Source organism: Lampetra planeri, unplaced genomic scaffold (assembly GCF_965212315.1).
Source record: "Lampetra planeri unplaced genomic scaffold, kcLamPlan1.2.h2 scaffold_821, whole genome shotgun sequence".
In the NCBI taxonomy this organism is placed as follows: domain Eukaryota; kingdom Metazoa; phylum Chordata; class Hyperoartia; order Petromyzontiformes; family Petromyzontidae; genus Lampetra; species Lampetra planeri.
Window position 1 is genome coordinate 1 of NW_027615643.1, and position 25469 is coordinate 25469.

The following is a 25469-nucleotide window of genomic DNA, read 5'->3' on the forward strand; positions in this document are numbered from 1 at the left end:
GAAGTCAGAAAGTGTGTGTGTGTGTGTGTTTCAAAATCATAACCATTGGTGCATCGGTTATTAAGTAGATCAACCATGGAACAGATTTGTGTCTGGTCACCAAACAGTGGGGTTCTAGTCGTATTGTGTATACTATATATATTATATTATTATAATATCATTGACATTGCATTGAATATTGTCAGTAAAAATATCATTTTTCAGAGAGATTATTTAAGAATTTAAACAATGCAGTCGGTACAATAAGTAATCAAGAGTCTATCTTCACAGTTTATGAATAAATGAAGTAGGCAGTTGTTAGTGGATTAGTGGATTTATAAATGTGATTATAAATGTGATAGTTTGCAGCTTTAATTTGATGTTTGAGTTTGAAGATGCCACGCTGGGTATTTTTCATTATTCTTTGGCATTTTGGAGAATGAGCAATAAATTTAAACAGAACAGATGGATGGTGGAATAATTATTTGCAGCAACCAACATGAAATGTCAGCTTGAATCTTGATGTTAATACTTGTTGTGTTCTGTTGCCGTTGTAAATCCATCAAGAACAATAATTAAACTTGGTAACCTTGTGTAGTTAAAGGACCTAAGGGAACATTGTATTGGCGCCGTCCTTCACATAAATGTGTAAACAGCCGGTGTGATTAGGTCCTCAGCTAAAAGCAAACAATTAAACAAGCTGCCACCCTTCTCAGAAAAAAACTAATTAATTGCTACTGTGAATAAAAGCCCCGTGTAAAGTCATATATTTTGGGGCCTTTCGCTGCCAAAAATGAGCCATTGTATGCCCGGTCGTCATGACAACACAGCATCAAGAAACAGAAATGTCCCTCACTCCATGACGCAATTAAAATGCAGAAAGTGTCTTCCATGTGGGTGAGTCTGTCTGGATGAAAGTTAATAAAACGACGTCGGTGAGAATGAAGTTACCCCGGCTGCATACAACCCCCAGCATCCAACCTTGAGTAATTTACTGGTGTTAGTCTTACAAACCGCTCAGTCGGCCAATCAGACAGGAGTCTGCTCGGTTCCAGCGTCTGTGTGTCGCAGTCAGGACATAAACATCCCAAAAACAGCCGCTGTGTTACTGCTCCCCCTTCTGTGACGGTGTCCATTCGTCTTGTAAGGGAGATTATTTATTTTGCCACACAGGGGTCGCGTGTGTGCAGTCTGACCCCACGTCTCCATTGTGATTCATTTAGGTAAGGCGTCCACGCCTCCCGTGTACTCGGTCTGAGCCGGAAACGGATGGTTCTTTCACTGTGGCGCTGTTTCTGTAGTCGGTGTCGCTGTGTGCTGTTTGTTTTTGTGTTTTGATGTTTGAGATTGTACGTGGGCACATGTAGATCTAAGACGGTAAAATAAAAGTGTGCTGATTTGTCTTTTTGCGCCGTGTGCGCCCGTGTCAGACACATGTTGCTGTGGATGTGTAAGGTTCCCGGTGGTAACGAGTGTGTCAACAGGTGCTAATCTCCTTTTCACGCAGCTCCAGTGCTCACGCTGCTGTCAAAGTGATAAGAGCAACAACAACACAGTCATTAGATTGGCAACCTGGGTATTGGAGCCCACTGTTTAGTTTAATTTTAAGATCATAACTGGCTCCTTATGAAACGTGTGAGAAGGAGCCAGAGATTAATCCTGGCAAACTTTGTACCTGCTTAAATCATTAGTGTTGTCTTGTTTCCATGGTGACATGACAGTGGATGCTCGTCTACTGCAGCTTTGATCAATTAATACACCAGCTGACTCCAGGAGAATTCAAATCAATTTACACAGTGGCACTGATTGACCTGTAATGAATGACTTAGATCTACTGACTGGTCCGTTTCTGCAGGAACCAGCCTAAGGGGAAGCAGAAAAACACTGAGGAAATGATCTGGCCCTCTTGGAAGAGAGTGTACAGTAAAGTGGCCCGACATTATCCTCCTCTAAGCTTAGAACAGCTTCCCCTCTTGTGTTCAGCCCCGCTGAGCTTAGCAGCAGCCAGCAGAGACAAGAGAAAGTGCTAAGCACATTAACCACAGGGACCCGTTGATGGGCCACGTCCTCTGCTCTTCTTCCTGTTGGAGTGTAACTCAGCGGTCACAGCTTTCCTGTGTGAGGCAGCGCGCAGACGATAGAGAACGTTAATGGAGAGCAGGGCGGGTGGTTTATCGGCTGAGGCATCAGAGTTCCTGCAGGAAATGAAGGGTGCATTTGCAGAGATGCGCTGCTTGTGTGCACACATGTGGTGGTCCGGTAGGTGGGTTTTTGGCGTTGGCGGATCTAGTTTGTGTGGGGAACACATTCAGGTTTTGGTTTCATATACGTTTGCGTCGAGTCTGTGACAAAACACGCGACCGTGTCTAAGCAGTGCGGTGAAACGGGCCGTGTGATTGGAGTCAGCTGCCCTCAATTTGTTCGCTGAATGGATTCATTGAATCTCAAGGAAAGCGGACGAAATCTTCTCCAGAGCAGTCGAACCATCGAGGCGTCTGCAGTTTGGATCGGTTCATATTCTTACTCTTTGTGGGACGTAAATGAAAGCGCTGGTTGAAAAGTGCTTGTTGGCACCGTTCAGCCTGGAGGAAGTCTGTGGTGAAACAGAAGCAGGACTCTGCAGGGTGATATCCATCATCAAAACATGACGCTGCGTCATGCTGCGACTTCACTGGTCTCATTCAGTAACTTTATACTCGCACTACGTCGGGATTCGCCTTGTCCTTAACACACACCTACACGCTGATTAGCCCCCGTATACCAAAGAAGCAGAAATGGATCTTCAAGTGTCACTTCTCTGGGATGTTTTGAGCCTGATTAGAGTCTTTTTTTTTGTCTCCATTTCTTTTTCTTCTACAGCATCCCTCTTGTCCAATTTCCGATATTAATGGATGGATATTAGGAAAGTTAACCAGGAGCCTGAACTACATGTACATTACACAGTTTTAATGCACGACTGCCAGCCTATCAGAAAAGAGCTTTCACCCAGACCGTGGTATAATTCAACGTACTGAATATCCACTGAACAAACACCAGTAAGACAGTGAACGCTAACAACCTTCTCTCTGTCTCTCAGTCGACTTCGCCACCACATCACATCGCCCTCGACCCAAGCAGCAGCAGCAGCCATGGGCAAACAGAACAGCAAGCTCCGTCCCGACGTCATGCAGGACCTGATCGACAACACGGACTTCACCGAGCACGAGATCTCCGAGTGGTACAAAGGCTTCCTGCGGGACTGCCCCAGCGGCGCGCTCTCCATGGAGGAGTTCAAGAAGATCTACGCCAACTTCTTCCCTTACGGCGACGCCTCCAAGTTCGCAGAGCACGTCTTCCGCACGTTTGACACGAATGGAGACGGAACGATCGACTTCAGGGAGTTTCATCATCGCCCTGAGCGTCACCTCACGCGGCCCGCCTGGACCAGAAGCTGAAGTGGGCGTTCAGCATGTACGACCTGGACGGAACGGCTACATCAGCAAGGCGGAGATGCTGGAGATCGTCACGGTGAGTGCGTCTTCGCTTCCTTCCACTTCGGCATCACTCTCTGCTCTTCGTTGCCCTCGTCCTCCTAGCTGTTGGCGCGGGCACCACGTCCTCTGGTCCCGAGGCGCCTCCTCCTGCTCGGCCGTCCACGCCAGCTGCCGCATCGCGTCTCCATCTGCCACAGCAGGAAAACCCAGCTGCTGCGTAATTTTAGAAAGCAGCAGCTCCTGTGGGTGTGTTTGTAGAGGTCCGACCACAGCCTCCCACAGGGTCCCAGCGGGCCGACGCCTCCAACACTCCCGGCGCCCACAGATTCCCTGACATGTTACGTCAGTCCATCGCTGCACTAAGCTGAGCAGAGCGCCGGCTAACGTGTCCCCTCATTCTCCCCGTCAGAGGTGTTCACTTCTAGAAGGTCCTTACAGCTGACAGCTGTGTTTTTACAGCCTCACTCCGTGTCCAGTCTTTTTTTTTTTTTTTCCATCAGTGATTCATTGATTGTCTTTATTTCAGTCATGTAAAACAACAACATAAAATACTAAAAATGGAAATAACTGAACAGCAGGAAATCATAACAGAACGGTAAGAGGCATCTGACAATTCTTAAACATCTCAGTTTACATGAGTGAAAAGGAGTAAGAGGAAGTGTCAACTTATCCAATCCTCCCCGATACGTCCTCATTGATAATTGTTTTGACAGTAAATTTACAATTTCCTGCAACATGTTAATCCAAATTCAAACATTACTTTGTGGTAGTTATTAATCCATGTACCTCCTATGAATCCTTTCTTGACGTCAGTGTTTTTAATTTCAGTTCTCAGTCGGTTCCACAATCTCCACAAATGGTGAAAGAGAATTATTTTTTGTTCTGAACACACTGGCCTGTGGATTGGACTTCCCTTAAACTATAACTCTGTTCTCTTTGTTGAAACTTGAATACTTGTACGTTGTACGTACTCCAGTCCTGCACACTTAGAGTTGAAGGTTTATAAAGTTATACTGTCATTAGCTTTGGGCTTTTTATTTGAAAATGCATTTTTCTACAATGACACACCTCACAGTGTCGTCTCTACTGACAGAGATTTGGAGATGAATTGGCTGAAATGTTTCTTTTTAACATTTACAGCCAATTAATCTCGACATGTAACCGAAACACAGTGTGCAGCTGATCCTCGGTTGCCGTTATGAGTCTCCCAGTAAACATGACGTGACTACGCCCCCCCCAGAGCAGTCCCCAGCTCTGGAAACCGATTATACGACAGCCTCTGTGACTTATCTCTGCTCTCTCTCTCCGTCTCCAGGCCATTTACAAAATGGTTTCCTCTGTGATGAAGATGCCCGAGGACGAGTCCACGCCTGAGAAACGCACAGATAAGATCTTCAGGCAGATGGACACAAATCGTGACGGTAAACAGATCATCCACGCGATTCTAGATGTTTGTAGAACCACAGGAGTCCAGAGACTCCTTTTAAAGTAGTTTGACAACGCATGAAAAAAGGAGTCACCAAGAGTGGCCCGCCACACCTCCCCAGGGATGAATTTACAAACAGTAAAAGTTACAAAACACCCACTGCAACTGTTAATTCAGTAAAAGTAAGTGCTGTTCCTGTCGCAGTGTTTCGGTGAGAACCAGAGATCAGTGGTGTTTCAATCCTGAAGTGAAACACCGACAAACGGAGGCAGATTATTGCTGACATTGCACTTATTTTACTGAAGACACTTGGTGGTTCTTCTTCTTCTGCTCCGACCCCCTGGAGGTGATGTCGGGCGTCTGAGTCTTGACACTGATGAGTCAGCGAGTCCTTTGACGCCCCCCTCACCGTCTCCCCCCCCCCCCTCCCGTCTGCTCCTCTGTGTCTCTCAGGCAAACTGTCTCTGGAGGAGTTTGTGGAGGGAGCGAAGAACGACCCGTCCATCGTCCGGCTGCTCAGTGCGACCCCAGCAGCGCCGGCCAGTAGACACGCGGACCGTTGCCACCAGCAGTTAGCGTCATTTTCACGTTTCAGAGTCTCTCCCAGCTGACCCAGATTGTTGACATGGAACGGTAGCGGCAGACAGCAGCTGGACATACGACGAATACCAAAGCCTGACGTCCACGCAGCTCGCCTCTCATACGGTACAAACACACAGCGTCTAGGACGACGGGTCAAACACTGAATCCAAGTAGCCAGGACACGTTTCTGGTGTCCGTTTGCTCCCCACCAAAAATTGAGCCGCGTTCAGGTTTCCTGTTTGTTTTTCTTGTTTTCCTCCTGATGAAAGGGAACCGTCTCCTTGTGTTGAGTTGTATTTGCAGTCTGACTCCATGTTCACACTGGATGAAATGAAGTAAGTCAGTCGGAGACCGTTCACAGCACATAGACGAACGACGTCTGGGAAATGTAGGTTTTAAATTAACAGTTAACAGTTTTAAAGACTGATTTTAGAAGATGTTTTGGGAGGAACGTTACATCAAACCAAAACGGCAGATTTGGAAATGAGGGTAACTTTCACTTCAAATTTTTTTTTTTTTTTTTTGAAAGTGACTTTTTATGTGTTCTGTTTTCAACACACCACACACACCACACACACACATTCACGTCCTACATGAACTTGACTTGTGCATGTAAACAGAGCTGTGATTTTTCTTTCTTCAGATACGGTTCAACAAGTGTGTAAGCAAACAAACAAACAAAAAAAGAAAACAGTGTAGATGTATAGTATGTACTTATATATTCTTTTACTATGTGAGATTCACTTTAAAACATAAGTTATTGGAATGTGACGAGAAACCTTTTCTTTTACTTGACAATTTTGACATGAAAAGGAAGTTGTACAGTATATCTGCTCCTATTTATGCTAGAGACGTGGAGGAGGAGAGGACCACACGTACCCGTTCAGCTTCAATGGCGACATGTCGTAGCTTCTTTTTCCCCCTTTCCACTGAAACAAAACATATCTCACCACTCCATCCCTCTTCCCTCGTACTTCCCAGGGAGCCGCAAAACTTTGACTGCGCTGTCACATGTTTAACGGTTCTCCTGACCATGAAGCGCAGAGATGAACGGTTCGCTAACAGAACAGAGTGAATGTGACTTTGGAAGGGATTTTTCTGGCACCTGCACACACGACGCAGGGAATCAGGTACTTTAGTCCCCCCTTTCACTTCAGTAGCATCTTGTGGTCAAGTGCCAAATGTAGATGAGTAACAAAGAAAACACACAGTATTGTCTCCATTTCTACTGTACAGTTGTTATCTGTCGAACAAAGAACATCGTTTTGTAGGTTTTGTATTGTTCCATGCATTCTGTGTTCTATATAGAGGTCCATTTTGTTATTCAAATAAAGACAAAATGGGGAACTGCTGCTCAGTCGTTGAGTTTTGGGGATCCAGCTATTAGATCTATGGACATCAGTTGTTTTATTTCCACAGCACAACATCACAAACCCAGTGGCTTTGTACAAACAAATGTCTTTTTTAATTTAACATCATCATCATCCACAAATGTGAACTGATGTCACTCATGTGGACCAGCTCGTTTTACACTCCACACCAACAGGGGGCACCCAACCTCCTCCTCAGCACCTGACTGGTAAAACTCCGTTAACCAGTCAGTTTACGGACAAACACTCACCTGTGGTCACACGCGTTGAGTCCTGACTGAGAGTTGCAGGGTGTTTTGGTGCTGCTGAGTCATGCTGCAGTGACTCAGTGTCGCCTCTTAAAACGAATTTACAACACAAGACAGACCAACGCAAACGTGTAGCCAAGACAAATGTCCCTTCATAAATCGTCCCTTATGTAAAAATAGATCTGAAGTAGATCAGGGTGAATGTCTCTTTGTGGTAATGGTGAAAACATATTATTCCCTATAACATATATAACATAACATTTAAGTCAAAACTAAAAGAAAATAAATCCTTCAAGAGCTCATAGTTTGTTTTCACATTACAAATCTCATTTATATCTTTATTATTTTCAGTAACAGCCATCTCAGTCTATCTCATGTTTGGCCCTACAAATAAACACTTAGGATACTTGTTTTATTGTTTAACATCTCTGTAAGATCAAAACAAGTTTGTAAAAAGTTGCACCAGCCATCTCACGGGGGGGTTGACGTTCTCTTTCGCCACTGAAATGTGAAGTACTTGAAATTTTCGGATACATTGCAAAGCATCGCCGTACAAAGCATTAATAAATAATATTAAAAACTACAAAATAAACAAAGGCTGTGGCATGCAAAGGGGGCCGCTGGTCAAGGTGAACTAATTCATGCTGTGGTTCATCAGGCGTCTCATGGGACTTTGGCAAAGACACAAGTATGTACAGACATAACACCAACAGGAGGGATGAGCAGATCTGTGCTCCGTCCGTAAAAACAACCAGAGAATCGGTGTGTCCTCCTGCAGCACAGACAATGTTTCACCGTGTAAACAGAACCCACGAGTGGAGTCCGCTGATCGCCCCCCCCCCCCGGCGCGGCGCCGTCTCCTGTATTGTCGCTCCAGCCAGTCAATAGCAGCCATGTAGATTCCAGCCAACCGGCCGCGTGTCTGCAGCCGGCAGCTGCCGTCCTTCAGCGCTCAGATCTCTGTCAGCGTGATCTTGTAGGCGTCGGCGTAGCTCTCGAAGTCGAGGATGAAGGTGTCTTCGTTGGAGTAATGCTCGATGATGTTATCGTCCATGTTCACCAGGATCCTGACGCAAAATGCAACCGTGACGTAAAGCGCTATGATACACTGGCGCTAGCGTACATTGGCGTACCGTAATTACAGAACTATGATCAGAAGGTCCCCAACAACGCCGTTGCTGTCTTTACAGTAATCACATGGCTCGAGTCATTACCGTAATGACAGCAACTTGACTGCGAAGTGCAACTTCTCAGCTTTCAGTAACGGTTCAAGATTTTCTGATGGTGCAAATAGTCATATAATTACGGTAACACCAACGTATGCTAGCGTGGAGGTATGGACGTTCTCCCACTCACCCTTTTTTGCTTTTCTTGTACACTTTGGCTATCTTCTCCAGCGGCACGACCGTATTTCTCTGAGATCTACGAAGAAGAGCAGGTTTTGTGAGCGGGAGACGAGTAGTGGTTCGTTAAAGGACAAGACGGGCGTCGCTCACGCGTCCATCAGCCCTCGGAGCGTCGGAGACTTGAGCATGAGCGCGTCGAAGACCTCGTCCGTCTCTTTCCGTACGTACAGCAGCACTGCAGCGGAGAGTCAGAACGTCAAATGATCATTTTACTCGTCTGAAACGATGAGACTCAACGTCGTTCCTGAGATCGCGTACCTCGCTTCTGCGTCTCCTCTTTGATCTGTTTTTGAGGTGATGGACACAGGTCTTCATCTGACGGCCTGAACATCCTCTTCACGAGGACGCTCCTGAAAACCAGCAGGAACAAAAGGGGTCACGTGGCGCCGGGCTTCAACGCCGTTTCGTTTGCATTTGTGGTGGCGCGTCCTTCCTGTTTGCTGCCGTGTACCTGGATGGAAATGATGCACACTCACCTTCTCTGTCGATCTCCTCTGTGTTGAAGGTGAACACCTGCAAAAACACGGGCCGAAGATGTAAAATTCCAAAAAATATCTAGAATATATCAAAAATACAAAGTCTAGATATAAATTCTGATAATTGTGTTTAAAAAACAGAAGAAGCCAGAATTTAAAAAAAAAAAAATTCCCACAATTGAATTTAAAATTCTCAAATTTGTTCTTAATTTTTTCCAAAGTTTAATTAATATAATTCCCGCAGTGAATAATAATAATCTAATGTGATATCTCTCAACATCTAGTATCATATTCATTGACTTGTGCAATGTATATTTATGCTGACAGTCCGTATTTAAAGAAGTTCGTAAGTAGGAAAAATAAAGAATGATCAAGATTTGACACTCCCTAAGTTAGGTCTGAAGACATTTCTGTTCTGCAGAATCTGGTTATTCTGAAACATCTGTGATGAACCTGCACCTTTCAGCAGGTGCACAGACTGTTTTCGCGCCCAGGAACGAGGAAACGCACCTGTCCGGCCCTCTGCAGGTTCCCAAAGTGAACGTCAGGGATGAACAGGACCGGCTGCGCCTCCAGGTCGCTCATGGTCTTGAAATAAGTGGTGTCAGACTTCTTGGGGCGGTGATCACACCTACTCCTCCGTCCTTTCCTGGAGACCACAGAGCAGGTTGGTTGTCACTTGAGTTAAACGGAACTCCAGAGAGCAGAATCCCAAAGGGGCTCGAACCTTTTGACTTCTTGCGAAAAGCTTCCTCTCCTCGTCTCGAATCTTCCGTTCTGCTCCTGAGTGGAGAAAATCCAAACTGAATTCTGCCGCCGGGGAAACATGACGGAACTGAAAAGTGTCACGGCGTCTGCAGGCGCACTGAGTGAAAGACACCACTAGAGGGAGAACTGATGTCACGAGTCAACTCCTTCTCTCACACACAAACAGTAACACGGTGACCATCAATGATGAAGAAATAAAAAAATAACGTATCTAGATGGTTCACAAATTACAAACTACAGACAGAATCAGAAAACGCTCCCACGCCCAGTTCTTCTGTCCTGATGTCACACCGATACTGGATGTGTGTTTACTCTCTATCGTTCACCCACACTGACGTTCGTGTCCTCCTCCGACGGGCTCCATGAGGAACCTACCGGACTCACCTTGTCACAGAAGACCTTATATCTGGAGTACGCCCGGTGCAGCGGCTTGTTGCTGCGGTTGTTGTAGCTGTACGTGTCGATCTGGATCATCAGAGGAAGACCCTTCACCCCCTTCTGGGAGGAGAAGTCCCGTGCTCAGACAGTTGACCGTGATGAAGATCTGCCGGCAGAAGAGGGAGAGGACGTTTTAAAAGCTCATCTTCTGTCCCTCGTCTGTCATGTCCACCTAATACCACCGTGTCCCTCAGGAGTCGCTGGAGGAACCGCAACTCGCCCGGCAGCAAAACGGGACGGAACGGATTTCAGCCACAGTCGTTTTATTGTTTTGAGTGCAGGTGAGTGTTGGAACGTTCACGTGCTGGTTGAAGGAACGTTAAATCAACAGTCTCCTTTGTTACAAGGGCGACGGACACTTCCTGGTTTAAAGCGCCAGCTGGTCCAGATCGACCAAAAAACTGTTGTACGGAGGATAAATCAGAGTGAGTTCACCTCCGTTCTATGTGCTTGTTTTTGTGTGGTTAAATTTGTATTAAACATATGTGTATTTGTATCAAAGTAGAGAGTAAAAAGGAAGGCTGACCGTAGAGGATTTTTCATAAATCAATATTTTAAGCCAAAAACAAATTCTGTGTAATTTCTAATTGAACCTGAGAGGTAAATATTTCTGAAAAGTATCCGTCGTTTTCATGGAAAAACAAAAAACGACTTTGTCCTCTGTCCTACTATTGGTCTGATTTAATCCAAGAAGACATTTTTATTAGGATTTGAGTTTGTCCATCTGGAAATGAAGAAAGTTCCCGATAGATTTTGGTTTAGTTTGGTTTGATTTCTGTCAGTTTACATTGATAAAAGAACTGGACATTTTCCTTCATTTCAGGATGAACAAACAAACTCGGGACTTCCTCTAAACCTGCTTTGTGGAACGGGCCCCAGGAGTGTGTGTGGCGCGTTCCACCTGCTCCGACAGCGACGTGGAGACTCAGTGGTCTGTGGATGAACAGAAAGAGGACGGAGAGAAGGACGACGTGGAGCTCACAAGAGTCAATATTAGCCCAGTGAACTGCACTTGGATTTCCTCCAGCACGTCTTTGTACCCAGGCTGCTTTTACAATAAAAGAGACACATAATACACACACACACACACACACACAGTCCCACACAGAAACGAGGGCAAAACAAACAACAGAGGGTGGGACGGGGATTGGTGTGTGTTGGCCCTGGGGGGCCTGTGGAGTTCAAACAGCGACAGGGCTCCATTGAAGGAGCGGTCACAAAGGAGTGGGCTCCACACACACACACACACACACACACAAAGGGACAAAGAAGGAGAGTGGCCATCAGTTGTGTGAAGGACTGAAGACGACACACAGGCTGGAGACCAGCAGCTTTATGAATCGAAGGCTTCTGAAATATTGATGAGTCAACTGCCAAGTCGCTGTCCGTCTCTGGAGACCAGGAACTGAACCGGCAGTCGGTTCCGTCTTGACACTGACGTAGTTCACTACCCGACCAACATATTTGACTCGATTTCAAAAGAAAACCCTTCTGATTCTCCATTTAATCCAGTGTCTCGTCTTGTCTTGTCCATGTCCTGTTTCCCTTCTCTAATTTGTCTCTTTTTTTCTGGGAAAAAGGAATACGGAACTATATTATTATGATTATATAATATTATGGCGGTAGGACTTGTGTGAAATTAACAGGACTGACTCATCCAACTCCAAACAACGGATGGACAGATAAATAACGTCAGCGTCTGATCCTTGGACGGGCGATTGAATGTCTGCCAACAACTGAATCAGCAAAATGGAAAACCCGTCGTACGGCTTTTCACGTTACGGGAGAACGACACACACACCCGACACACACACCCAACCGTCTTTCCTTTCTACCTTGGCCTCTTCGTTCACGTCCCAGGTGAAGGAGACGGCGTTGTAGGGCGATTTCTTCGATGTTGCCGATGGTGTTGAAGCTCTCCTTGTAATCAGCTGTGACACAAACAGGGAGGTGGTTCATTTCACTGATTGGTTGGTTTAGATCCGCCATCACAAACGGTCTCATTTGGAATCTGAGCATAGGCTGCTTTCAACTATCAGACTATCAGAAAAAAAAAAGAAAAAAAAGGAAAAGATTGGCCCATAAATGACACAAGCAGGTAGCTATTGTTTGTTAAGACATGCAGTCGAGGGGCACGCTTCGGTTCCAACAGATAAGAGCTTATCTGCTTGAGCAAACAAACTCTCAGGCTTCAAAGCCACAGGCGGGAACTCGGGCGTCCGTTTGGCTCACGGGACCGATTCAGATGAATAAAGCTGTGTGACGGCAGTGACACAACCGGATGATGACGTGTGTGAGTATATGGGAGAGCATCTCTCGTGTCATAGCAACCCCCCCCACCCACCCACCCGCACCAAACACACACACACACACACACACACACACAAAAAACGATTGTTCCGTTCAAGATTGATTCATTTGAAAGAACAAATCTTTTGGTTGAGCGAATGGTACTGAATCACTGAAAAGATTCATTCATTTCATTTGTGGCAGTGAAGTGGTGCAGGTGAAGACAGGGAACGGACGAGTCGACTGACACGAATCACTCACTGAATACGAAACTTTTACTCACAAACGAAACTGCCTGTATCTGAACACTGAGAGATAAACATAGTTGATTACATTACATAACCAGGCAAAACATTATCAACACTTCAGTGAATGAATCTTTAGAACGAACCTTTTGAATAAATCTTTTCAGTGTATCTTTTGAATGGATCTTTTGAACAAATCTTTTGAACAGATCTTTTTATTGAACAGATTCTAGTGATTCGGTACACGTAGAAGAGCTGTTTTGCCCCTCACTACCCCAAACACCTTCAATGACCCTGACCTCCTTCGTCATCCGACTGCTGGCTCCTCAACAGGTGCAGAAGCAGCGAGGCTCACGGCCACATGCCTCTCTGCGAGCACCCCCACCCTCTAAAAGAGCCCATTCAAGTGACTCTTTCAGGGATACGGCCCCGAGGCAGAAGACCCCCTCTCCTCCATTCGCCCCCTCCCACTCCCCCATCCCCCCAACAAAACCCTCCTCCTCCCGCTATTCAAATCAGCTCTCTGGGCAGCATCAGGTTACCGCCTGCGTCCACAGCAGCAGGGTGGAGGACGGCCTGTGACTCCATCCAGAACACGCAGTCGGCCATTTTTTATTGGAGTGTTCGGCACAAACTCAGTAATCTACAAGGCCGTGACCGCAAAATCCAGGATAAGTGTAACTAATGGAACAGGGGATGGAAAGTCTGCGGAACGTTCCTTATTTCAGAGTTACTAAAGAACTGAAACATATGAAACTCATCAAAGTCATTTGGGTTCATTTCAGTTTACATGAAAATCAGCAATTTTATGGACAAACTCAGTAAACTGCTTTCTGTAACAGTCCCTGATGTGTTGCACCTGTGTCTTGTTTCCAGTTCTCTGTCCTCGTTCTAGCTCCCTTGGGTTTTGTCCAATCAGCCCCCAGCTTTCCCTCACGTGCCACGTGTGCCCACCTGTGTCGTTCTGTTCACTGTGTATTTAAGTCCTCGGTTTCTTGTGTCTCAGAGTTTTAGTTCCTGTTCCCCTGCTTGTGATTATGTTTTCTTTGGACACATGTGTTTTCCTCTTTGCCCTGAGGTTCAAAGACGTTTTATGTTTGATACGTTTAGTTGTAAAACGTAAGAACGAAGGAATCTCCTGTCGTCTACTGTTGATGCACGTCTGTGGCTCCTTCGCTTAAATGACTTTAACGACACGCGTCCCACTGGACGATGACGTTTGTTCTGGGACGAGAATATTTGTGTTCATTTATATATTTGACTATTTGTAAAAAAAACTATTCAGGACACACAGATCGTGATTTTTTTCCCATTTTTTTCTACTATTAACAGAACCGGTCGCAGTGTTTCAAACACAGATGAGACCAAGAGCTGGCACAGATTAGTTTTTGGTGCCTGTGACCATCAGAATGAAGATGAGGGGCTAAATTGGGCAAGATTGGCTTTCAACCCACCAAAACCACCAGAGTGGCTTGCATTCCAGTCCCTGTCCCAACAAGTGTGTGTGTGTGTGTGTGTGTGTGTGTCCCATCCAACCCCAGTCTCCCACATACCTCTGACTCTTTGCCTGGCGAGCAGGTCTGAGCTTGTCAGATGCAAACACTCCTCCAAGCTTCCCACACACACTCTCCGAATGAGGCAATACGACGTTTAAATTCACTGAACCGTGTTATGATCCAACACTGCCTGAGGTTTTTTTTTTAGTTCCCGATTTTTAAAATGTCTCTGCTTTTCTTTACTTCCCCCGGCAATGAGACGAGATGATGTATTAAAGGTCTTGATTGTCCCGGCCAGACCTTGACGTGTGTGTGTGTGTGTGTGTGTGTGTGTGTGCGCACGCGCGTGGGCCACTGACCCCGCCCACCCCCAGGCAGGCGGCTGGGCGGGGGCTTGTTTGTTCTAAGTTGGTTCATGCCCTTGTTCATCGGCTAAGTGCATTCCAACAAGTACAACAACAGAAATCTGTCCTGTGGGCTCGTGCACTTGACTCAGTCATTACGTGTGTGTGTGTGTGTGTGTGTGTGTGTGTGTGTGTGTGTGTGTGTCTTCAAACATCTTGAAGCTGAAATCTTACCGATATCCAGGACTCGTTGCTTGGCCGTGTGCTGCCGTGAGTGCCAGTACTTCCAGTACTTAAGCTGCTCGTCTCGGTTCTTGTCTTCACTGAACACCACCATGATCACACTCTGAGGACACACAGATCGTTTCCGGACTGAAGGTCACTGCCGCGCGACAGTCTCGTCGCCTGCGTCAGCGCCGACAGACAGGAGGAGGCCGCTCACCCGCACTTTGCTGATGGGGTGACGCAGGCGTTTGTTGGCGCTGAGCTCGTTCAGCGTCCCACCGCGTAGAACTGGCCCTTGTTCAGGTAGGTCATCGGCCCTCGCCCTGCTTCTGCCGCAGCGAGCGAGTGGCGTCCAGCGTGTACTGGAAGCTGTCACTGAACACCAAACACACACACACACCAACACAGAATGTTCCAGTTTGAAAGCGGCACTCGTTGGAATATCTGCGGGTTACACAGGTGGAAAATTGCGCTTTGGGACTTACACTCCCTCCTGATGGAACAAGAAGTCGTCTGAAGCCAGAGAGGAAGGAGTGTGGGTACTTCTGTGAAAATACAAAGAGCACAACGACAGATTCAAAGATAGTTGGGAAAAAGATTTATATAAGATTTTGTTATATGTTGATGTTTTGACCCGTGACAGAGAAGCAGCCAACACCCGCTGTTACTAAGTCAGCAGCTGTAGTGTCTCTGAAGACAACCCCCGATCTGCAGCGTCCGTCTGGTCTCACCGTGTCCCGGTCCTCCTCGTAGGGGCTGTCCGGCGGACTCTGCTGGTCGTCCCTTCACGTAGGAGCTGTGGCTGACGGTGGTCACCTCGTACGGACTCTGCTCATACACCACCCTCGCTGGCTCCTCCCCGTCCACCCGGTAGTGGAGCCCGGTGCCCGTCATGAAGACGGGAGCGTACACCTCCGCCTTCACCAAGGCCACAGCCGGCGGGTCCCCCGAGCCCACGGCCGCGGGGCTGCTGAACGGCTCCCGTTTGGCCTCTGGGGGCTCGGTGCTGAGCGACAGGTTGACGGGGACCGACTTGAGGACCTGAACGCGGTTGTCCACTGTCTCCATCTCACTTTGGCTGCTGGGGTTGCTAGGCAACGAACACCTGACCAAACATAAAACAGGATCTGTGATATCTGCTCCAGCAGAGCAGCATGTTACTGACTCCGAATGCGATGGCGTGAAAACACGGCCCACTTCGGCCGACATGGACTTCAAAGAATCAAGGAGAACAAAATCTTCGCTGTTGCCGTATGTTTTACTCTACTCCCGTATCTACGCGTTCGGGAATTGTCACCATGCCAACAGTGGGTGTTTGACGACCGCGGCGGGTCAAAGTGCAGACCCACCTTGGGAGCTCACCGACCTATTTTCTAGTCTCTTTGTTCTTTTTCTGAAGAGTCGTATGCTGAAAAGCAGCTGGGGCGTTTGTGAATATAAGATATGAATGTGATACAGTATAATAATGTGATGAATATAACCAAATATATACATATATATACACAAGTCTGTTTTTTGTGTGTTTGTTTTTTTCCACAGTCTGAATTCCAAGCAGAAGAAGAGGATTGATTCCTCAACTGAATCTATATTCCTTGTATAAATATAAAGAATTAGAACATATAAACGCTTTGTATCGGGGAAACCACATAAAAACATGATTACAAGCATAAGTGGAAGTATTGGGTCCCCTGATTGATTCACTGACCTTTTCTCCTGCTCCTCTGTTATTTCAACCACTTTAGAAACCGGCAGAAGCCTTTTTTCTTTTGGAACCTGCACAGAAATAAGAAGGAGGATTATTCCTGAGGAGGCTTTACTTCACATAAGCTGGTGCCATCCAACATTTGGTTGAATAGAAGAATCGTCCAGACGCCGTGTCCTTCACACCCAGCTGTTTCAAGTCTCCCTCCACACCTTGTAGTAGTCGTAGAGCAGACCCAGGGCGTTGGCGCTGTCCTCGTCCCCGTTGATGCTCATCATGGCCTTGGTGGCGGCCGTCAGCGGGTTCTCCAGGTACGACCGCCATGCCTCGTCCTCGCTGGTGAAGGCCCGCCGCACCGCGGGGAAGGAGCTCTCGTTAGGGACCACCACCACCAGACGCTTGCTGACGGACACACACAAAGGGAGGGATGAGGAGAGGAACTCACAAACCCTCAGCTTGGACAAATCTGAGTTAAAACCATGTGAGCGAGGTCGCGTTGGTTCGTCTTTGATGCGTTTCAGTGTCAGCGTACGGGCGTCTGGGGGCATTTTGTCAATCAACGTCCTCGTGAAGATAGCGGCGCAAACGTGTGTGTGTGTGTGGCTCTGAGCACGGCCAATCACAAGAGGCGGTCTGGATAAGACTACTTAGCGCTACACATGAAACGACACAGCGGCTGCACATGTCCTCAAATCGCGGTTGCAGGTTTGTTGACTTTGTTTGCGGTTCACAAACATGACCCTCAGTAAAATGACTTCTGCTGTCGTGTCGGCAGGAAGTGAAGGCAAATCTACAAACGCAGAGATGTTGAATTTACAACGTGAAATGACTCAGAAAGAAAGAAAGAAAACAAACTGTGTCACACTGAAGGAAGAGCGATGCAGCTTGATGCTGGCGTTCTCATATCCATCACAGACAATGTTTCAATTATAGTCGTATAGATGCAGCTGTTGTTAATAGTGAACCTATGACAGGACAATAATTCATGTCTCCAGATGTTTCTTTACACGTTCAAATTTTATAATCAATGCCCAGCAATGGTGTCAATAACAAAAACATTGTTTACTACTGATGCAGTCTTGCAGCAAATTCTCCATGGCAACCAGAGAGGAAGCTGACCCTGCACATCTGAGGCCGTAGGCGATGTTTAGGATGTGACCACCAGGAGGATTGGGCTGAATAATGCCACAAAGCCTCATAACAGTGGCTGTTCATTTCCCTCTGCTTGAAGCAAAACTCTGGAAGTCCCGTACGTCGCCCACATACAACAGAGGTGACACAATCACTAGTAAATAGCGGCCGACTGTGGGGTGTTTTGGATATTTTGACTGCAAACAGGCTGATAAATAACACCCAAATCATGTTTGCACACTTGACGCACAGTTTCCACCAATCAGTTTAAATAAAGTCACAGTGGAGACAAGGAAATGTATGAAACACTCCAAGAATGTCATCACAATGTTGAACTGTTAATCAGGAGCATTTTTAATAATCATGTATAATAGTAGTGTAATAGTAGTATTAATAGAATATATATTTATTGTATAACTCATACTAGGATTTTGTACATATTCTCTGCTGTTATTATTAATTTATACCATATTTAACATCTAATGAGAAAAATGAAACTGGATCATTGTTCTCTAAGACTGGAACAAGTTTTCTAAGAATAATTCAGGTTGTTTTGCAGAAACAGAAACAGAAATGTTTTCCATATTGAAAACATTTTACAAGACATAATCAACAAGACTTTTTCCCTTCGTCAAAAATGGCGATTTCAGCTTTTCACGGCGCCAAAGTTTGTCAGAAAACTTTGTCTGCAGCAGCCACACACACACACACACACACACACACACACACACACACACACACACACACACACACACACACACACACACACACACACACACACACACACTCATCACCAATGTTCAACACTTTCATCAACCTCCAATGCAACAGATTCCCATTTTATATCCACTTTTCTGTTCACGCACACTGACAGAACGCTCCTGACAAAGCCCCCCCCCCATCACACACACACGCGCGCGCGCGCGCACGCACACCGCCTCGATCACTTACTTGTCTGTCTCCTGTGACATATTTCGCTTCCTCCGCGTTGCTTCCTTGTGAAACTGGACTTTCAAGTCGGAGCAGGTCGCGGAGTGATCCCGGTGTACAGGTAAGTCTTCTTTTCTCCGGCCTCCCTCCCTCCCTCCCTCCGTCCTCCCTCCGTCCTCCCAGCCCGCTCCACCTGGCAGGTAAGGCCTCTTTTTCTCTCTCTCTCTGTCTCTCTTCTTTGTTTCTTTGGTCCCCCGGCGGCCAGTCAGTCGTCTGCTCCGGCTACTTGACAACAAACACCAAACACCGTCCTGCCAACGCGCATTAGGACATTTGTATCGTTGCTTAATGGCAGCTGAGCAGAAATTCTTCCAGTGGAGAAGAATTGAAGGTGAGGGCAAGTCTGCCTTCTGATTGGCTGCTGAGGCGCGCCGCTGGCTCTGATTGGCTGCCGAGGCAGGTGAAGACCCGCCTCACCTGTAATGACCTGTAACAAAAAAAACATGCATTGTTTTCTGTACACTGACAGAAAACAATGCATGTTTTTCAAACGGCAGCCTTTAGTTTGACAGGCTGTATTTTATTGTGATATACATAAATACTCCAGTGATCTACCTGGACATAACACAAAGTTGATTTATCTTACAGGCATCTCAGGCCAAAGTCTTTATTTTATTTTATTGTATTTGTCTTTTTGTTCTTTCATTCATTCATTCTCTTTAAACATGTTTGCAGTCTGTTGTGAGTTGTGTGTATTATTATTAATTTATTATCAATATCTGATGGCTTAACATAAAAAACAAGGCAACAACATGTGGTTGTATTTTGAAATTAGACCTTAATATTAAAAGTCGTTGGGAGGGGTGTTGGATATATGAGTGCACACACACACACACACGCACACACACAATCTCAAGCAGAAGGCAGGGAGGAGACTTGTCATTAGCTGACACAATGCTATTGTTTCCTTAATGGAACCATTGTATGAGTGTTTGGATTACCCTGCCAGAGCAAACATAGAGAGTGTGTGTGTGTGTGTGTTGTCGTGTGTGTGTGTGTGTGTGTGTGTGTGTGTGTGACCACACATCACAAAAGCGCCTGTAAAGTCTGATTTTAACATGTATAAATGAAAAGTGCATATTATATTATCCTACTTTCCCCATTCTAATACTAAATGGGTGTATATATGACTAAATTTACAAAGCAAAGAAACATTTTTAATGAATAAACAATGAAAATAAGGCAATGAACCCAATAAATTATCTTATATCACTATTTATTTAAAGATAAGACCTCAGCATGTAGCTAATTCAACACCATTCACTGATAAGTGTTGATAACAACATGCTTTGCAGGGTTTTTGGCTTGTAACCACAAACACAAGAGGAGATTTGGTAAGGGGTCTAATTTGAATGTTATATTTATTTTAATACTTTTTCAAAGCTCACAGAAGTGAAATTTTGTCATTTTTTTAAAAAAATGGTCAGATTCATTCATATAAAGTTATCAGCTATAATGTTTTTGTACCTGCACGTCATTTGTTATTACAAATACACATTTAGAATTTGTACGTGCTTTCCTTGAAGTTTGAATCCAGGACTTTTACTTGTAATGATGTATTTTTGCATTCTGGTGTAAATACTTTCTGTTGCATGTTTCATCCAATGTTTAAGAAACGCATGTCTGATTTCTTATGACGATGTTTGCATGACCAAATACAGACATTTGCTTATGAAAGCCGTCAGGTGCTCCTTTATGGAAAGAGAAAAAAATAGCGTTTCAGCTTCAGTTTAACCGTCGGTGGCGGTCATATCTGCGCGTGTGCTTGTTTGTGTGTGAGGCATGATCACTCCCCCCCTCCCTCCCTTGTCTAATTTGTTTTACAGAGCACCTGGGCCTTTGCTGAGCTCTCTCTGTGTTGTGTGTTTAAATGGCAGAGCAAGATAAATACAGGTGGAGTCCTTTTTCTCTCACACACACAAAAGAGAAGAAGGAGGAAGGGCGAAGTGAGTTTGAAAAGAACTCCAAACTCCATTCCATTTTATAGTTTCCATGAATTGCTTACAAAACCATCATGTTTAGGGTGAAGTGATGAGAATAATGGTCACATTTCAGATCATCTGCAGCTCTCTGCATGACTTCTCCCAGCTGGAATGTCTGCCATGTGGCGGTATGACAGCTGAAATGATGCAGAGGCTGCCGTACAAGCTGCCACAAGCTGGAAAGTCTGCAGCCATGAGCCAGAGTGTGTGTGAGTGTGTGTAAGAGAAGGAGAGAGGGGCGGGGGTGTGGGGGGGTGTATCTTACATACCAGGAGTTTTTCCCTGAGAGAAGCAGCCTGTCTGGACTTGGCCAGGATTAGGTGTCTGTGTCTACCTGTTTGGCAGCTACGAGCATCAGCAAGTGCAGAAACAGCCAGCTGAGGTGAGAGGGGATGTGTTGTCCTCCAGACGGACAGAAGGAAGGACAGCGGGGGGACGGGCTGGGCAGAGGAGGGACACATGTCTAGGGCAGTGGAATGGACCTTATCAAAGTCTCTTCATGAGAACGCCACGACTGGTCGCAAATAATATACTAATACATGAGTCTGTGTGTGTGTGTGCATGGATAATAAATGAACTTTTCCCCCCTGAAGGCAGAAAGCAGACTTCATCTTCTTGACGTGGACACCTCTGGGTCACCTTTAATTAAAGTGAGATTAACGAGCTTCAGAAGAGAGATCGGCTGCAGAGATTTGCACGATTCCCTGCGAAACCCACAAACGCTCTCCGTCAGTCAAGTCACATGACCACGAGGCCTCTGAAGTCTGAAGGCGGCATGAGGATGTGTTGTGACTGTGTCACGGCTTGTGTACAGCCCGACTGGTCTGGCAACATTGTGGCATGTCACAGTGCAGCAGCCGCAGCAGACTTGTGGCAAAACCTGTTGGTTTGGAAAAAAGGGAAAGCGTAAGGGCGGAGGAGGGAGCAAGGTGAGGAAGTGGCTGATGGGGAAGATGAGAGCCAGCTTCCTCTTCCTTCAACAGCCTGCGCAGGAACAAGTTCACCTGCTGTGTCATTCTTTATAGCAAGTTGGAACAACGCTCTCTCTACGCTGAAGTGCATCTTCAAACAATTCCCCCTGCGTCAGCTCGTGAGAAACAGGAGGAACTGTTGTAAAATATAATTTACAGCAAAATGATCCTTCAGAAACAACTTGATCAAGTTGAAAAATGGCCTGACAGGACACAAATGAGGGGCAGAAACTCTCTCAGGCTGTCAGTGGCAAACCCCTGCTCATGCATGCACACAATGAACAGCCGGATAATATTCTCCTCTACTATTGAATCACTGACACCTGTAAGATTTGCTTTCACACAGGCCCTCAGGCTGGACAACCGCACCCTAAATGTAAGCGAACAAGTCCCTGCACAACAACCTCCAGGGCGGGGGAACTTGAGCAATGTGTGGCTTTTTGTCATGAGGACTTTTTTTTCCTGCCCCCCCCCCTCCTCCTGAAAGCATAATCGCATCCTTCTCTCGAGAGATATTTCCCCCTTTTTATAAAAGACTGAAAGGATTGTCTCCTTTCTTATGATGAGGGGAAAAAAAGTAGGAAGGTGAGCGGGACACAATAACTGGTTGGAGACGTTTCTCACAATGATAGTGTTTCTCTCAAGAAAGCTGTCAGGACTATTCCTGGTTGGCTGGAATAGGTGAATAAAAATAGATGTGTGTGGACTTGCTTTGACTGAAGAATCAAATTAAAAATGATGCATTAATGTATTTCACAGATGCTGGCGTCACTGAAACTTCATGTGAGTATTTCCATTGTGAGGCAACTGGAGTTCATTTTCATACTAGCTGAATGTAGTCAAATACTGGGAGGAGATGGACATCTCTACTGTTCTCACTTGACAGCAAAACCACAAGCACAGATTAAAAACAGATAGGTGGGATCCTGTACTACATCATTACCGTTGTTATATCTTTTGCAGTCTGTTGGTATTTGCATAGCTGTGCTTTGGTTCAACATAAATGACTTGCAAGATCGTATTGTCACAGTGCAAAGAAGTGGACATATTGTTGATAACGGTGCATGTCACTTTATGACCCTGGTTATTTGGTGGATCAGAAACACACAGAGCTCCTACATATCTGCCCCCTAGTGACAATCTATTGCAATGTGTTTTGTTCCCATGTATCCACAAAATTACAAAACACAAACACACTGATGAACACACACTGAATATGATGATAAATCTTTGTCATGCACAAAATAATGTTAAGTAAATTGCAATGTGTGATTATTGTAATAAATATATTTAAAAATAACGTCTCAGTTAACAGCGTCCTGTTTGCTTGGATGTGTGTGAACCAAGTTACGCCACTTGGGGGCAACGTTGCCAATGTCATGTGTCTATTAGGGGCATTCATAGTCAACGCGGTGCAATTAAAAAAATCACTTACTTGTTTTCAAATATGAGGGAAATGATATTAATTGTACATATCGAAGTGTAAAATGAAAATGCAACATTAAATGAAACACTTCACCAGATGGCGACACTAACATTCAACAGGAAGAGTTGTTGCTATTTCAAACGTGTATAAATTGTTGAAAATCCCAGTTCACTGGAGTCAGTGAATGCAGCTCTGACGTCCATAGTCAGTGGGAATTAAGCAGCTGTCACACTTGTGTGGTCTTCGGGTGATCGACGCGTGACGTTTCTCTTTTAAAAGGTAAGAACATTTCCAATGGCTCTTCGCTAATAAGATATTGGTTAGCCCCAGTTACCCACTGTTTGAAACCAACGTCCATCTTGTGGTTAGCCAGTTCAGCTATCGGGCTAGCTAATTGAGCAGAGGATAGCATGAAATGCTAACCCACGCGACAACAGACCCAGCCCCCTGTTTTTTTCTAATAGTTACAAAAACTTGCGATATGACGCAAACACTATGCTACTATATTGGGCAATTGTTTGGTTTGTATGAAATACTGGGGATTTTAAGTATAATGTGTCTACGAGCTTAACATTGAAGGTCCTGTCGCTTGTGTGGTCTGTTGCTGTTCACCGAGTCGCTGTTGCTAGCGTTGGAGCGGAGAGATGCTCAGGTGTCTGATCCAAACATACACTTAGATGGTTAATACCGCAATAATTGTGTCGTTATTGTTATTGTGGGTCACTGCCACATATTTCTAAAAGGGTGTGCTTCTTCAACGACCAAGCACCCAGAACCATTCGCCGTTAGCTAATGTAGTATGTTAGCTTTAGTTAGCATATCGTTAGCCGCTGTTGGTTGAGTCTGAGAGACATCGCTGACTAAAGGGAGGAAAGGGCTGATTCAAGTGAGTCATTGGCCGGGTTTACAAACCCTTTATTTGTCGTGTAGAAACCCAGGTTTATGGTGTTAGAGATGTAGCCGTGCACTATGCCAAGTGCCAATGACCAAGTAGGTAAAGTCTTATGCAAACTGCTATAATTGTGATCATATAAACTAATACATATTGCAAGAAACTCCAACTGAAATGGCTCCAAGTCCAAAGGAGTTGTTCTCTTTATACCAAAACTGCTAAACCAAGTTTTGATGACTCGGATGTCGGTCAACAATAACCCAAAGAGAGATGAGAGATTATTAACTCTTATTATTTGTGTTTGTTCTCCTCACCAGACTGGTCCAGCATGGCACGTGGGCATCAGAAGATTCAGTCCCAGCAGAAGAATGCAAAGAAGCAGGCTGAGATGAAAAAGGCGAAGGGTCATGATCAAAAGACGGCAGCCAAGGCAGCTTTAGTGTTCACCTGTGCCGTATGCAGGGCAAGTAATAAACCACAACAACAGCTCAGACTCTTCATCAACTTTTTCCCCTCAAATTATCCTTTGACCTCTAAGATGTTCTCATTTGCTATTTTTGGGTATTGATATATATGTCTAATGTAGATATTCTACATGTTTATTTATCATGTTATAATATATGTATAATTAAAAAGGGGCTGTGTAATCCATCAGTATTCTCAGTTACTTTCTGTCAACTAAACTGAATTGCCTCCTCCCGCAGTCCCAGATGCCTGACCCAAAAACCTTCAAGCAGCACTTTGAGAGCAAGCACCCAAAATCCCCTCTGCCCCCGGAGTTGGAAGGAGTGGAGGCATAGAAGGTCCCAACATCCTCAAGGCCCTGCACCAACTCTGCACTTGTCTCGGTGTGACTGCATTGGATTGGCATAACCAACATGAAACAATGATCATTTAGGCTGTAATAAGCCTGTTGGCTTCAAAACAATGTTTCCTCCCATCCAGTCCTGCTACCTGTGTGTAAAAACAAACAAAATAATAACCCAGAGTGACCTGTGTGACCTGAGCGTTAACAAAGTAATGAAGATTTCTTCATTTCTCACCTCAGACTGCTCAGAACTGTCATGTGTTGTGCACATAGGAATAATTCTTTGATTATGTCTCTTACACATCATCATCATCATCATCTTCAGTGGGTGGTTTGTTTGTCTCGATTAAAAGTTTATAACACAACAAGGATTTGGTTTGGTTAGGGGACATTTTTTAATTCAATTTTTTTTTCTAATCAGGGCAGCGACAAACATGACCTCATTTATTTAATTTTGAACTAAATGTATTTTTTTTTCTATGAATGTTGAGTATTAAATGGAAAGTAGTCTGACATTTCTGCTGTGATATTAGTAGTTGAATATGAGTCTCCTCCACAGCACTGTCTGCCGTGTTACACTGTAATCTTCCATTTCACTAATCACAAAGTCATATTGGGTCATGGAAATGTGAAATTTTGCCCGTCAAGCTGCTACATTAATTGCAAGTCAAAATTTTACGGGAGCTTGTCCGAAACTGGAATGTACGCTCCACTGATGTATTATAGCATTTTATTAAATTTTACTTTGTGGTATATGTGTTTCTTTTCTTGGAGCGCTATTTTCACACCATGCTTTTTGTAA

General features: G+C 45.2%; 3 protein-coding genes across 3 annotated transcripts; 2 read left to right on the forward strand and 1 right to left on the reverse strand.

Moving 5' to 3' along the window:
• The first annotated feature begins 3107 nt into the window (after window positions 1–3107).
• Window positions 3108–5425, forward strand: LOC144742023 (neurocalcin-delta B-like). The gene is given in 7 exon segments (XM_078624519.1): window positions 3108–3359; window positions 3361–3393; window positions 3395–3440; window positions 3443–3486; window positions 4768–4873; window positions 5332–5391; window positions 5394–5425. Coding segments are annotated over 7 exon segments (573 nt in total).
• Window positions 5426–8030: 2605 nt separating this feature from the next.
• On the reverse strand, window positions 8031–18569 carry LOC144742024 (grainyhead-like protein 2 homolog). Its single transcript, XM_078624520.1, is given in 21 exon segments — window positions 8031–8145; window positions 8435–8500; window positions 8575–8659; window positions 8743–8834; window positions 8957–8997; window positions 9471–9609; window positions 9656–9740; window positions 10109–10241; window positions 10243–10272; window positions 12002–12046; window positions 12048–12097; window positions 14775–14886; window positions 14983–15039; window positions 15042–15085; window positions 15088–15140; window positions 15251–15307; window positions 15486–15547; window positions 15549–15870; window positions 16471–16538; window positions 16680–16869; window positions 18550–18569. Coding segments are annotated over 21 exon segments (1866 nt in total).
• Window positions 18570–24187: 5618 nt separating this feature from the next.
• Window positions 24188–24659, forward strand: ZNF706 (zinc finger protein 706). The gene is made up of 2 exons (XM_078624521.1): window positions 24188–24322; window positions 24564–24659. The coding sequence occupies exons 1-2, from the start codon at window positions 24188–24190 to the stop codon at window positions 24657–24659; spliced, it is 231 nt and encodes a 76-aa protein (XP_078480647.1).
• The last annotated feature ends 810 nt before the right edge of the window (window positions 24660–25469 follow it).

Coding starts and splice junctions, on each gene's coding strand:
- ZNF706 (XM_078624521.1), top strand. CDS start 24,188: ATGGCACGTGGGCATCAGAAGATTCAGTCCCAGCAGAAGAATGCAAAG. Junction 24,323..24,563: donor TCACCTGTGCCGTATGCAGG/GCAAGTAATAAA, acceptor CTCCTCCCGCAG/TCCCAGATGCCTGACCCAAA.